At 45.8% G+C, this 13,249-nt stretch overlaps 1 protein-coding gene across 2 annotated transcripts in view; it reads left to right on the top strand.

The window, feature by feature from the left end:
* Window positions 1-6,234: 6,234 nt before the first annotated feature.
* Window positions 6,235-13,249, top strand: part of VTA1 (vesicle trafficking 1) — a 92,601-nt gene continuing 85,586 nt past the window's right edge. Inside the window, exon 1 of one of the 2 annotated variants that reach the window (XM_019527260.1) lies at window positions 6,235-6,463. In XM_019527260.1, the coding sequence (XP_019382805.1) occupies window positions 6,355-6,463 (109 nt within the window). In that variant the 5' untranslated portion in view covers window positions 6,235-6,354. The remainder of the gene's footprint in view (window positions 6,464-13,249) is intronic. The other variant, XM_019527259.1, reaches the window with a different exon arrangement.

Genomic DNA, 13,249 nt, shown 5'->3' with positions numbered 1-13,249 from the left:
CAAACCTTATAGTCTTTACCCACACAGAATATCCTATCCACTTCAGCAGAACTGCTCAGATGAGTGTAGAATTTGATCTTTGCTGGACCTATCTGGATCCAAACTGTATAGAGGTTATGTAGTTCTTACTTTTTGATGAGCTGGCTGATGCTGACATCCTAAATTCTAATGTGTTTACTGTGTAATAGATTTAATGCTCTGATTTTTTCCATGGAAGTAAGTAATGTTCCTCTTGTTCCTAAAACTAAACAAATATATGTTTAGCTGACCATGGATATAACTATTTATTTTTCATTTTCAAGTAGCACAAGAGGGGAAAAAATACCTGCCTTAATTTGTTGATTATATATCATGTGTTATGGTCAGTACATAGATGCTTAGTTTTTGCTGTATACATCAAATATCCATCCAGCTGTTTACATATATGCAGGGACTGTTTTTTCAAATTCATTCTGTAATCTCAGGTATAATAAACTTTTTATGTACAAAATGCAACTTGTAATTTATTATGTTGAAGTTACAATTTATACGTACTAACTACAGAGCTGTTCAACCATACTCCAATCACATTTAATGAGATACTGGGATGTTTGTAGAGCAAAATAAATGAATATAAAAAGAGTTCTGTTACAATTGTGTTATTATTTTGTCCTGAGCTTCCATAAACATAAAGCTGAGCTGACCTCATATTAATAACTAGCCAATTGCCCATCATGAATGACAGATTTCAAAGGAGTGCTTACATGGCCAGCCCCAAAGGGTGCCCCTGCCCCTGTCCATTCTGTTGCCCCTCACTACCAAGCCACAGTCCCCCCAGCCCTGCTGCTCCCAACCCACTGACTCCATCCCTGCCAGTGCCCTCACTCACCAAACTGCAGTACCCTGCTCCCCTGGGCACCGATGGTGCCCCTTACTCCTGACCTACAGCCCCCTGCCTCCCATCCCTGCTGGTGCCCCTGACTCCTGACCTATAGTCCCCCAGCACTGCCAGTGCCCCCCGCACTCCCAACCCACAATCCCCTGCCCCCACGCTAGTGCCCCACACTCCTGACCTGCAGCCCCCTACCCCACCAGCCCTACCAGAAGGGCCCCAGCTGTCCCCATCCTGACTGGCCAGAGCGTGGTGGCTCTGATACTGAACTTTTTATTAAAAAGTGGCAATGGGGCTGATTCATACCCAGAGGTAAATCCAAACACTCTGTAACACCTACTTGGCCCCAAATAACTGTGCACGTGTTCCCCTTCAAGGGCCTGGCACATCAATGCCAGAACAAAGCAAAATGGTCAGCAGGTGGCAGCAGAGTGTGTCTGGCCCCAGTGCGGGCTGGAGGGAAGAAGATGGGGAGGCTGTGGCACCCCTGCCCTGGGATGAGGCTTCCACACTGCACCAGGCAGCTGGCCATGGCTCCCTCCCTCCCCCCCCGCCCCCTAAGCAATTCGTGGCTGCTCAGCCCCTGCAAGCAGAGCACAGGCCACAGCCCGTTCTGCCGTCCCAGCCACCGAGTTCCTTGCTGACCTCCAACCTCCCCCCACCCCTTTTCCCTCACTGAAGAATGGGCAGTCCTTCCCGCCCGCCTTGCCCTGTTGCAGCCCTAGCCTCCACCTCCCCTGCCCTGACCAGATGTCCGGGATTTTGCTGTGCTCTGGGAGTGGAAGCAGTGGGAGGCAATCAGAGGCAGCAGGGAGCACTGCATGGGTCTGCACCTCCACAGCTGCAGGCAGGTATGTGTGTACTCCTTGCTGCCCCTGGAACAAAGGAAAGTCCTGGACATTTGGGCAGATTTTAAAAAAACAAGCCCTGACTGAGATCAGAGGGCTTAAAAAAGAGGACACGGATGTGTGGTAACCCTATCTCAGTGGCACATGCACACTTGATCAAAAGCATTACAGACATACAGACAGACTAAGTCCTTTATTATATTAAAATACTACCTTCCCTTTACATAGCACTTTAGTCTTGAAACAGTTTACGAAGGAGGCTAAATCAACCTCATAATCTTCATTTTATAGGTGGGAGAACTCAGGCAAAGACAAAGATCTGCTTAAAGTCTCATGGTTTTTGGGCTGAGACAAAACTGGCTGATGTTAAATAGAGCTGGAGAAAACTGTTTTGTACAAACTTTTGAACTTTGTTTTCATTCTACCAAATATTCTTGAAATTTCCTGAACATAAATATTCTGAACTCAATGTTAAACATTTATTTCAAAACAGAAGTTGCATTTTAAAAAGTACTGTGTTTACTAATACTAACCTACATTATTTCTATATTATATCACAAGATTTCAGCACTCATGTGAATATAGCATGTCATAGTACTATGAAAATAGTCATGTTTTCTTAAAAATCATGGAAGGAAGGTGCTATTTAGTACTGATTGAAATGCCTTACTGTCTAGATCAGGGGTGTCTGACATCTCTCCAACACTGAGCAGTCTGCAGCCCCCTAGGCCACATGGTGCACATGCTTTCACTGCACCCTACTATGCTGCATGGGCAGGGACGAGACGAGACGATCCTAGTAGGGTGCGGGGCCTGGGGAAAATCAGCCTGTATGGGACCCATACAGGCTGATTTTCCCCAGGCCCCACACCCTGCTAGGACATGAAGAATCTGGCAGGGGGGTAGCAAGCGACCAGACACAAAGCAGTGTCGGCAGTGACGCAGTTACCAGCACTAAGTGGGCCCTGGAGGAGGAGCTGAGACTGCTCCACCCTGCTCTGCGGGGCCTGCCAAAGCACGGGGCACTGGGCAATTGCCCTGATTCCCCCACTCCCCCCACCCAGGGACAGCCTTGTGTACAGGTGCCTTCCCACTGCACTGCACCTCATGGTGCAGCTCTGGCACACTGGGCCCCAAGCCTCCTTGAACTAATGGCTTCCTCAACCACATCATACTGCCCCGTGCCCAGTGGGGTCAGGAAACTGAAATCAGAAGAGAGAGCCCTGAGACCCCAAAGGTAGTGCAGCCAAAGTGATGGTGGAAGTGGTACCACTAGATCTAAATCTCATCTTTGGATTGTAATGAAAGAGTTTGACACTTGGGATGAGAAAATAAAATAATGTCTTCTCTTTTCTGACAATGAGTATTTCAGAAACAACATATGGTTTAAAAATTTTGTGGGAAGTTTCATCAGTGACTGAAGACTCTGAATTTTGTGGTGGGGAAGGGGGTGGGGGAAGCAGCAGCAGTGTTCATCTGTGTTCTACAGGTGCACTGGCTGCAATTTAACCTTATATATAACCCATATTTAACCCACTTGGACCCCCTTGCTTAGCTTACTAATTCTTCTTCAGGGTGCAGGTGTCATTCTTTTAAAAATATTTCTTCTAATGAGGGTGTCTTATATTTAAGAGAATATTGTATGCATCCTGTGTGCTATTCTTATAGGTATTATAGCTGTTTCAATATAAATGTGTATAAACTGAATTTATTTACAAAGAACATACATTAGAAATACCAACTCTATCATTTTTTTAACTCAAACAACTCTCAGTTGAAAGATTTTTATCCATGTTGATGGCATTTAGCAAAATGTCAACATATAGGCCTTGCTCATCAAGGCTTGTGTATCGTAGTGCCTTAAACTTAGGTATCTCTGCCTGTAAGCAGAATTCCGAAAGAAGAGTTATGCGTTCTAGGTCCCCATACCTAAAATGGTGATACTGTTTCACAGCATCCATAAAACTAGTTTTAGTCAAGTAAGGATTTAAGATACGCAAGTCCAAAACAGCCCTTCTCTGTACTCTTAGAGTATTCCCAAACTTCTCTTCCTGCTTCTCCAGACCAACAGCCCTTCCTTCCCTTGGTTCCTTTATACCATCTTTTCATTTGCACCCTCGTATGTAGTTTCCTTCATACACTAGAACCTCTGCACCTTTATTCCATGTTCCCATATTGTGTGTCACATGCACCAGATCTATGTCCTCAGCTGGAGTACTTGGCTAGTATTTGGGGGGAAACAGTGAGCTATTTCCATTAGGAAGAGACATTTACAATTTTAGTCATGTGGTTTTAGGTTTCCCTGGTTGGGATATGAATCAAACAAAAAAAGGTAGAGGAGTGCAGTGTTGCTAGCCATAGCTATTTTTAAGGGGCCAACACCAAGTCTGGGGGAACACCTGTTCACCAGAGCACCCCATGGGATGACAAGGTCAAACAGTCACAAACTTCTCCAAGACTGTTTCAGGCTGGACATAAGGAAGAACTTCCTTACAGTTTGAGCCCCCAAGGCCTGAAACAGACTGCTGCCAGAGGTGGTGCAAGCACTGACTCTGGACTCCTTTAAGAGTCATTTGGATGTTTATCTTGCTGGGATCCTGTGACCTCAGCTAACTTCCTGCCCCTGGGGCAGGGGGCTGGACTTGATGATCTTCCGAGGTCCCTTCCAGCTGTAATGTCTAGGAAATCTATGAAAGTCACAGAAACATAAACACAGCAAAAGGCCCCAAAGCAGCTAAACCAGCTAATGAAAAAACTGGTTAAAAACTGGTTAAAAATGTAACTAATCCAGGTAACAATTCCAAAATTCTTTTCAGTTAGCACTCTGCCAAAAAAAATCTTGCTTTGTAGACTTTCTTTTGGAAATCCAGTACATGTACTTCTTTTGCTTTTTTCCTAGCTTCCGACTTCTGACTCACAGGGAAATATACATACAGAACAATGAAATCAATATGCAATTCATATATTTGCAACCAGTTTAATTTTTAGGTAATGGTTTCCATTGAGCTTGAAGAGATAGAAGGTACTACTTTATGACTGACCATGAATCAAAGATACAGTTACCTGGGGCCATCCAATTTTCAGCATAACATCACAATGCTCCAGTACCCTAACCAGTCCTATTTTCCACTTTCTTTAGGAATCATAGGATCATAGCAACATAAGAAAGTAGACCTGGAAGGGACCTCACAAGATCATCTAGTCTAGCCCCCTGCTTAATTTAGTATTGTCCCTGACTGAATTGTCCCAGCCAAGTGTCTGTCCAACCTGCTTTTGAGAGTTTTCAAAGATGGAGATTCCACAGTTTCTCTAGGTAGCCTGTTCCAGTGCTTGACCAGTCAAGAAGTTCCTCCTACTCTCCAACCTAAATTTCCTCTGCTGCAGCTTAAGGCCATTGCTCCTAGTCCTGTACCCTACAGCCACTGAGAAAAGCCCATTTCCATCCTCTCTATAATTACTCTTCAGGTCTTTAAAGACTGTTCTCAAATTCCCTTCTCAGTTTTCCCCAGACTAGGTGATGCTAGCTCTTTCAGCCTCTCCTCATAAGTCATGCTTCGCTTGCCCCTAACCATTGCTGTTGCTGCTCTCTGCTGAACTATTTCCAATCTGTCTACATCTTTCTTAAAGTGTGGGGTCCAAAACAGAACATAGTACTTCGAGTGAGACTTCACCTGTGCTGACTAGAATGGAAGAATTGCTTTTCTTGATTTGCAGCTAACAATCCTGTTAAAACAACTTTCTTCTCTTTATTCCTTCATACCTGCACCCCTGACATCCCTCTCTCAGGCTGTGTAAGCATTCATTTACCAAGCTTTAAACAAAATAAAATAAAATCCATTTAAAGGGCAGTGGGGAGGGGTAGAGGACTTGAGAAGACAGTGGACTGCAGACAAAAGCAATTGCTTTTGAAATGACTTATGAGGGCTATTTCTTACATAGGCAGCCCCCCCACAAATTTTCTTTTGACCACTCAGTCCCCATGAGAGCGGACATGGGCAGGGCTTGAAAACTTGCAGTGCAAGCATGCTTCAAAGTACACGTGTAGCTCCTTTATGGGATGCACATTTCTTGGGTCAATGGCCAGGTTGAGTTTGCCAGAAGAGTTGTCCCATCTAACAGATTGTCGGCAATCCCTCGATTTGAGGATGATTTTTACCATGGCTCATGGCTGGGTCTTGAGTTGACTTCAGAGTGCAATCCTGGAGCCACAGATCTGTCAACAGGAGTTGCAGATTTCCACCGGGGAGAGACGGCTGCGGGCCCGGCCAGGGAAGGCCCAGCAGAGCTGGCAACTGGGAAACACCAACCCCACCAGGGCCAGGAGCCCGAGCGCCAGAGGCGGGACTCGAACCTGGATGTCCCCGAGCGTCCTCCCCTTCCCCCACCCCTCCCGTCGCTGGCTGACCAGCTTCGCTTTGGCCCTCCCGCTCGCCAGGGGTCGCTGCTGCAAGCGCCGCTCTCCCGCCGCACCTTAAGCAGGCATGCGCGGGGGGAGGGGGCGTTTTTCCCCCGGAAACGGAAGTGAGTCCCAGAGGTTAGCAGCTGCTGGACAGGGCTCTGTCAGCGCCGAGTGGGGGAGGGGACGTTGTTGTTGCCTTTTCTCTTGTTGCTGCGGCGGGTTCGGCCCGGGGTGTCATGGCGGCCGCGGCCCTGCCCGTGCTGCCCCCGCAGTTCAAGAGCATCCAGCACCACCTGCGCACCGGGCAGGAGCTGGACAAGCGGGAGCCCGTCGTGGCATATTACTGTGAGTGTCCCTTCCCCGCCACCCCCCGGGAGCGCGCGGCACAGAACCCTAGTCAGGGTGGGGCACGCCCCTTTTCCTACTGCTGCGCACGCGCACAGGCGTCGGGGGACGGGGGTAGCGCATGCGCAGGGCCGAACCGGGGGGGGGGGTGCGTTCTTCGGCTGGGGCTAGCTGGAGAGCGCTACTGAAAGCACCTGGATGGAGGGTTCAATCCCCATATGGGGCTGCTGGGCTTTTCCTGCCTCTTGAAGTCTCCTCCAGTCCTACTTTTATGCTATGATATATGTATTTTGCCCCTCACACACACCTGCCCCCACACAGAGTGACACACAATGAAAAGAAAACATTAATCCACATTTTTTGCATGGTACAGTATACTTATGAGAAATACAGGACCACATGTATAGTAGCCAAGTTGTTACACAGCTGAAGGACAGAAGAGAACCTGGTTTACATTTGCCTGGGTGCTACATTTCATCTTGTTTGGGTTTTTGGGGGTTGTTTTAAGCCTTTGCCACAGGCTTTGGGTGTTGGCTGCAGCTAGGGATTTTGACTGGGCTGTACCGGTGCTGCTGCTGAGACCAGAGCCCGAGGTTCCTGGCTAGGGGGTCTTGCCTGTCCACTCAGGGTCAGAACAGTCGATCACCAGAGTTGAGGATCAGGACTTTTAACATGTTCAGGAAAATCAGAGGCCTGTCAAGGAAAATATAAGCCCCCTTTAATACTGGGGGCCATTAATGACATGTTACAGATTACTTGGGACAAATAATGAAAATGGGGATAGGAGTGAAGGTCAGAGGTTAGTAACTGGTGTGCTAAGGCAATTTGGGGTTAGGGAGGAATTTGATCCCATGGTCAGAATGGTACAAACTGTGGGGGTGGTTTTGCATTCCTCTAGCGAGGGGAATGTGGTCCTCTGCTTGGAGCCTCTTGGAGCACTTTTGGAGTGGTAGGATGTCTACCTGGGGTCTCTCCAGCATAAGTTAATGCTTGTAAAGCAGCAGAACATTGACCACTATGGTCCCCTGCCTTCTCCAAGGCAGGTTCCGGTATTATGTTGGAGTTGTGTCAGGGTTGGCGCTCATCTTGTATAGAGTTTAGATTACAGATGCTCATGAAATGGCTTGGAGAGTGACAGGAGTTCGCACGTGGAGGTCGGCCTGACAGGGAGTCTGCACATGGAGGCCGCCACCGCAACTCTACCATTGCACCCTGTGCTACCATCTCACGGCCACCCGTGTGGCTTTGTGAGCAAGTAGCGCAGGATGCGGCAGAGGCAGTGTGGTGGCAACCACCGTGTGGGGGCCATATATGTGCTTCCCAGCTGTGGGGTGGAAAGAGGGGCTTGCATGCAGCAGCTGCCGCTGCGCCACTGCTTATGCCCTGTGACTGGCTGCATGGGTCCACGGCTGTGCGGGGTGGTGGCGGCTGTGTGCTGGCTGCGGGGGCTTTGTGGGCAAGCACTGCCACTGCAGAGCCATGCCCTTTGCCCCTGGACCCTAGAAGTAAGTGGGGCTTGGGGGCTATGGGGCAGGGCTGGGGAAGGTGGCTGGGGGCTAAGGGAGCAGGGGGTGCTGCTGGCCCCAGGCGGCACACCGCAGCCAGGTGCAGGGCTGGGGTGTGAGGGCAGGGGTGCCCCTCTGCGGGGGCTTTGTGGGTAAGTGATGCGGGGCGCGCGTGCCGCCCAGCCAGCTGCCCAAGGGAGGGGGAGGCTGAGGCTAGCATGAGGCTGGCTGCACAGCTCTGAGGCCGGCTCTGCAGTGGTGACGAGGCGTGGGGGGGCCTCACATGCAGCAGCCGCTGCCTCTTACTTATAGGACTGTGCCAGCAATGATGGCTGCTGCCTACAAAACCTCCTCATACCACTGCGGAGCAGTGCCCAGAGCTGTGCAGCTGGCCTCAGGGGGCAGCAGCAGTGTGGTGGTGGCCAAGCAGCATGCAGCCATCCCCACCACTATCCCACGGCTACCACCACAGTGCTCGGAGCTGTACAGCCGGCCGCATGGTGTCAGCAGCACTGTGGTGGCTGCCGTGGCCGCAGTGCAAGATGGTGGTGGGGATGGCTGTGTGCAAGGGCAAAGGGCAAGTCTGAACCTGAGCCCAGCCTTGGCTCACTCAGAGGCTCAGGCCCTGCCCTTCCCCCTCTTTCTCCCCCTCCAGGTAGGGCTGGGGATTTCCTGCCCTTTCTGCAGTCAGCTCTTGCAGGCTTGTTCCAGCTTGCAAGAGCACTCTGCAGAAGTGGAGAATCTGCAGATTTCTCTGCTAAAAAGGGAAATCTGAGTTTTCTCTGATTTAAAAACAGGGAATCCGTCATTTTCTCAATTTTTCCGTGGGAAATGGAAAACTCGGATCCCCGGTGATAACCCTGCGCAGCATCCTGGAGCAGAGAATTTCCAATGGGCTGAATGAAAAGGAGTTTCTAGTTGCTTGTTTCTTGGCCTGTCCCTGAATCCTAGAGTTCTAAAAGAGGGTGAAGATGATCTGTTCAGGTCCCTTCTGACCCCAAACTACTATGAAAGTATGAATAGTAAACCTCCAATTCCTTCCTGCCTGCCATTCAGGATTCAGCAGACCTCTGTCATGTTCTGTTCTCCCTGCCCCATCATCAGTAGTCTGTTGTAAGATAGAAGTCCTGGCCTTCTCTGGATGCCACTTACTTTGTTTTATTCCCTTTTATATAAGAATTACCTTGTCTAATCCAGTGGTTATTAACCTTTTTAGACATGAGACAGCCATTGGTTGACGCATGGCCCCCCTCCATACCCTTTGTGAATGGAGAAGTACCCCAGTTCAAAACTTATTTATTATGGGCTTATCTTGCAGAGGGACCAGGCACTATGGACAGAGCAGCAGCTAGGCAGGGATGAGTCTAAGCCTGCATGTATCTCCTTGCACCTGCTTATTGCTACACTGTGCAGCACTCTTCAGAAGATCTCATATGACCCCAGAGTGCCCTGGCCCATGGTATAGACTAATCTTGTTGTGCCGCTAGAAATTCTTCCAGTTGTCAGACTAGACATTCTGGTGGCAGATAGCAGCTGTCATGGCAGCGTCACTGGAGTGCTTATACCCAGGGGAACTTTTGGTGGCTTTGCATGGTTTCACAGCAGCAGGGCTGAGATCATGAAGCGCACCTGGGGAAGGCTGCTGAAGGGACAGCAGCAGTCATCTGGTGGGTTGGCAGTGGCCCATGTGTGCCTTCTGCTGTAGGGAGGAGCATTGAGTGTCAGCTTGTATATTAAGTCTATATGTTACTCATTACTGTGTACATGTTGCTCATTCTTGTGTACCCCACATAATTTCTATATTCTTCATCCTCAATCCTTGCTTGTCCTCTGACCATCTTCTTTGTAAATCCTACTTCATATAATCTTTCCTAATTACAGGTCTCCCATTTTCTTTGTATAGTTGCAGATACAACCATAGCTGTGGTTAAAAAGACATTTTCCTTCTAGATTCTCAGCTTCACCACACAACTCTCCCACAGTAATCTAAATAAAATAAATGGGCTATTTTTTCAGTTGGAGTAGTTTTAATGAATAGATTTTAAAAAAACAGTGATGGTGCTTTTAATAAAAAGTCTGCTTTAAATACAGTGGCAAAATTTTGTCTCATAAGATGAGATATCTGTTTTGGATTTAGGAGACCTTCATTCTGATGTGAAATTTACTGTTACCTTTTTTGTGTTATCTTTGTCAAGTCAGTCTTCTGCTTTCTAACTAGTAAGGGAATGGATTTAATTACTGTGTTTTTTTTCCTTCAATAATTAATTTCTCTCCTAAAGGAAGAAATTTGGCTTTCAGTTTTGGCTGAGATGAAATGTAGCACCCAGACAAATGTAGACCAGATTCTCTACTGTCCTTCAGCTGTGTACCAATGTGGCTACTATATGTGTGGTCTTGTATTTCTCATAATTATACTGTACCATACAAAAATTTCAGTGAATATTTTCTTTTAAAATGAAGTGAATGTAAAATAGGTGTTTAACCAATTATTTCATTTGCAAGTTACTTCTGTATGTATGAAGTAGAACTGGTGAATTATACTATTTAATGTTTTGAAAAAGTGGCAATTTGCAGGTACAGAATGTAATCTAGTTAAGACCATGCATATGATTAATATGCTACTACATTGTCCTTTGTTTATTAGATACTTGCTTAATAAAATCAGTTTCATATTAGAGCAAAAACCCTAAACCAAATGCCAGAAGCATTATACTATTCTATGTTTTCTGCTGCATATTATCATCTTTCTAATCTTCCTCTTAAGACTCAGAATCTTAAACCATAATTCATGTGTACAGGTTTTCTCCCGTTGGCTGTTGACCTTAAATTAACTTTGGTTCACACTTGGCCGCTACCCTTACTGTCCAACTAGGTTTGCTTCCTGTAATAAATGAGTAAAACAATGAAGTAGCAAAACTAAACAGAGGAATTTTTTTTCTGATGGACCCCTTATAGACCTTCTTCTTTTGCCACTGTATCTTAGAAATGCTGTTTATTAGAAGCAAAAGTGCTCTGGCCAGTGTGATTCAAGTGAGTGGCAGAAACTACGTTAGAAAATCATCTGATAAGCAAAATACCCCCAATACAAGAGAAAGAGATATTCCCCTGTAATAATTGCTAGAGTCTTTATATTGCATTTTTCAACAAGTCCTTTTTATGATAGTAAGCATTAGCTAGTTCAAAAATATTGTCTTTTGTATCAGATGTAATAACTGCTTTATGAAAGTATTAGCATACAGTGGAAAAATGAAGAAATGAAGTTTTGATTATGATGAAGCCCGATACAAAAAATGTTTTGATGTCCAATTCCTATTTTTCTTGTTTTCTTAATTTTTGCATTTTTAAAGTTTAATACAAGTTTCCAAGCAGTAAGGAACAAGCAGATTATGGAATAAAAATTTAATGTTAGTTGACATCCTGTATGCGTTTCCTAATGTATATGGCAAATTACTGTTTGAGCTTCAGATCATAATAGGTCACCTTTTACTTTTCCATCTGCCTACTTGAGCATGCTTGTCATTTGGGACCTACCAAATTGAGGCAGTTGCCTGTTAATTTTGCAAGCAGCCATTTCATGGGTGGAGTGTGGCAGGATCCCCCATGCCTCTGATTGGCCAAGGGGCCTTGGTGGCTCTGCCCCTGGTTAGACAATGCCAGATTTCACAAAATTTGCAAAATTGTGATTTTGGTAGGTCCTTAGTTATCATGTTATTGGGCACAGTTGACAAAATGATGTAATATTTATCATTCAGTTACAATTTAAAGTAAAAAGTGATGACATCTTGTTTTCAGAACTAGTACATTTAAATCCTGAATGCTTTTAAATGTCACAAAAGAGAAGAATTAATCATCATGAAAATAATTTAAGAACCTTTAAAGAGAGTTTCATACAAATACACATACTGCCCATCTAGTGATGAAACATAGTCCTTGTTATGTTGTAGGGCAGCAGTTCCCAAACTTTGATTGCGCAGTACGAATGTTACATGATACAGCCTTAAGTACCACTGGCAAATTTTTTAATTTCAGCCTTAAGTACCCCAGAAAACTTTTTTTGTCATATAAAGTAATTATAAGAAATCTGTTAATGTGTACCACTGATAGGTTGTCTGTGTACCACTGCTTGTACCCGTACCACAGATTGGGAACCAGCTGCTGTAGGGCCTCTATCTTGCAGTTAATGGTGTGTGGGTAGAACAGAGAGTAAATCGGACTGCAATTCAGAACTTTCACTTATTCTGATACTGAAAAAAAAATAACTTAATGACATTTCCTGTAAAATACAAATCTTCTAAGTATTGTTTAAGAAAGTTTAGTTTCCCCAAAGTGGTACTAACTATATATGTTATGCACTAGCACTATGGACATAATTAAATAATAAATTGATATTCCAGAATGAAATATTGGTCTTGAGAAACCAGGTAGAGAATACATTTCAAAATGTTGGCAAAGAATCCTGTCAAAATAATATGCTGATATTGATTTTTTTTTTTCAATTGTTGATTCGAGTATTAAACTTAATAGATACCCTGCCATTGTAGTGAACAGGGCCTTGGCAACACCCTGGTCTCTCCCTTGCTCTTTACCTGTGACATGCTGTAGATCAGTGATTCTCAACCAAAGTGCCGCAAGATTCTTTCAAGGGTGCCACAGGCTCTTACTTAGTGGTAGCACTGCTAAGTGCGTAGATGGTTCACAAGCCAAATCCAGAGATTTCAAATAGTGTTGAGAACATGATTTGTGTCTTTGAGCAACTTTGCAACCAGAGGAATTGCACTATTAGTCATACAAGGAGAGGCTGAGGGATCTCATGCTCTTCAGCCTAAAGAAAAGAAGGCTGAGAGGGGACCTGATTGTAGCTTTCTGCTGTATCAGAGGTGTACATCAGAGACTCAGTGAACAACTGTTCACCAGGGCGCCCTGGGGGAAAACTAGAAACAACGGCCACAAACTCCTGGAAGATAGTTTCAGGCTGAACATTAGAAAAAGCGTCTTTACAACTAGGGTGTCCAGACTATGGAACAAGCTCCCCCCAGAGGTGGTGCATTCATCTACCCTAGAGGTCTTCAAGAAAAGACTGGATGACCACCTGGCTGGGGTCACCTGCCCCCAGATGTCTTTCCTACTCACGCAGGGGGCTGGACCCAGTGATCCTTTGGGGTCCCTTCCAGCCCTATGATTCTAGTCTTTTTCGTGAAATGGTTCTAATTAATGCTGGTTATTAAAATTGGTAATGGTAAATAAGTAGTTTGGCTTCAGTTGGACTCCCAAGAGCCCCTCT

Source organism: Gavialis gangeticus, unplaced genomic scaffold (assembly GCF_001723915.1).
Source record: "Gavialis gangeticus isolate Ggan-Ray unplaced genomic scaffold, GavGan_comp1, whole genome shotgun sequence".
Taxonomy (NCBI): Eukaryota; Metazoa; Chordata; order Crocodylia; family Gavialidae; genus Gavialis; species Gavialis gangeticus.
This window is presented reverse-complemented; position numbering and strand designations above follow the sequence as displayed.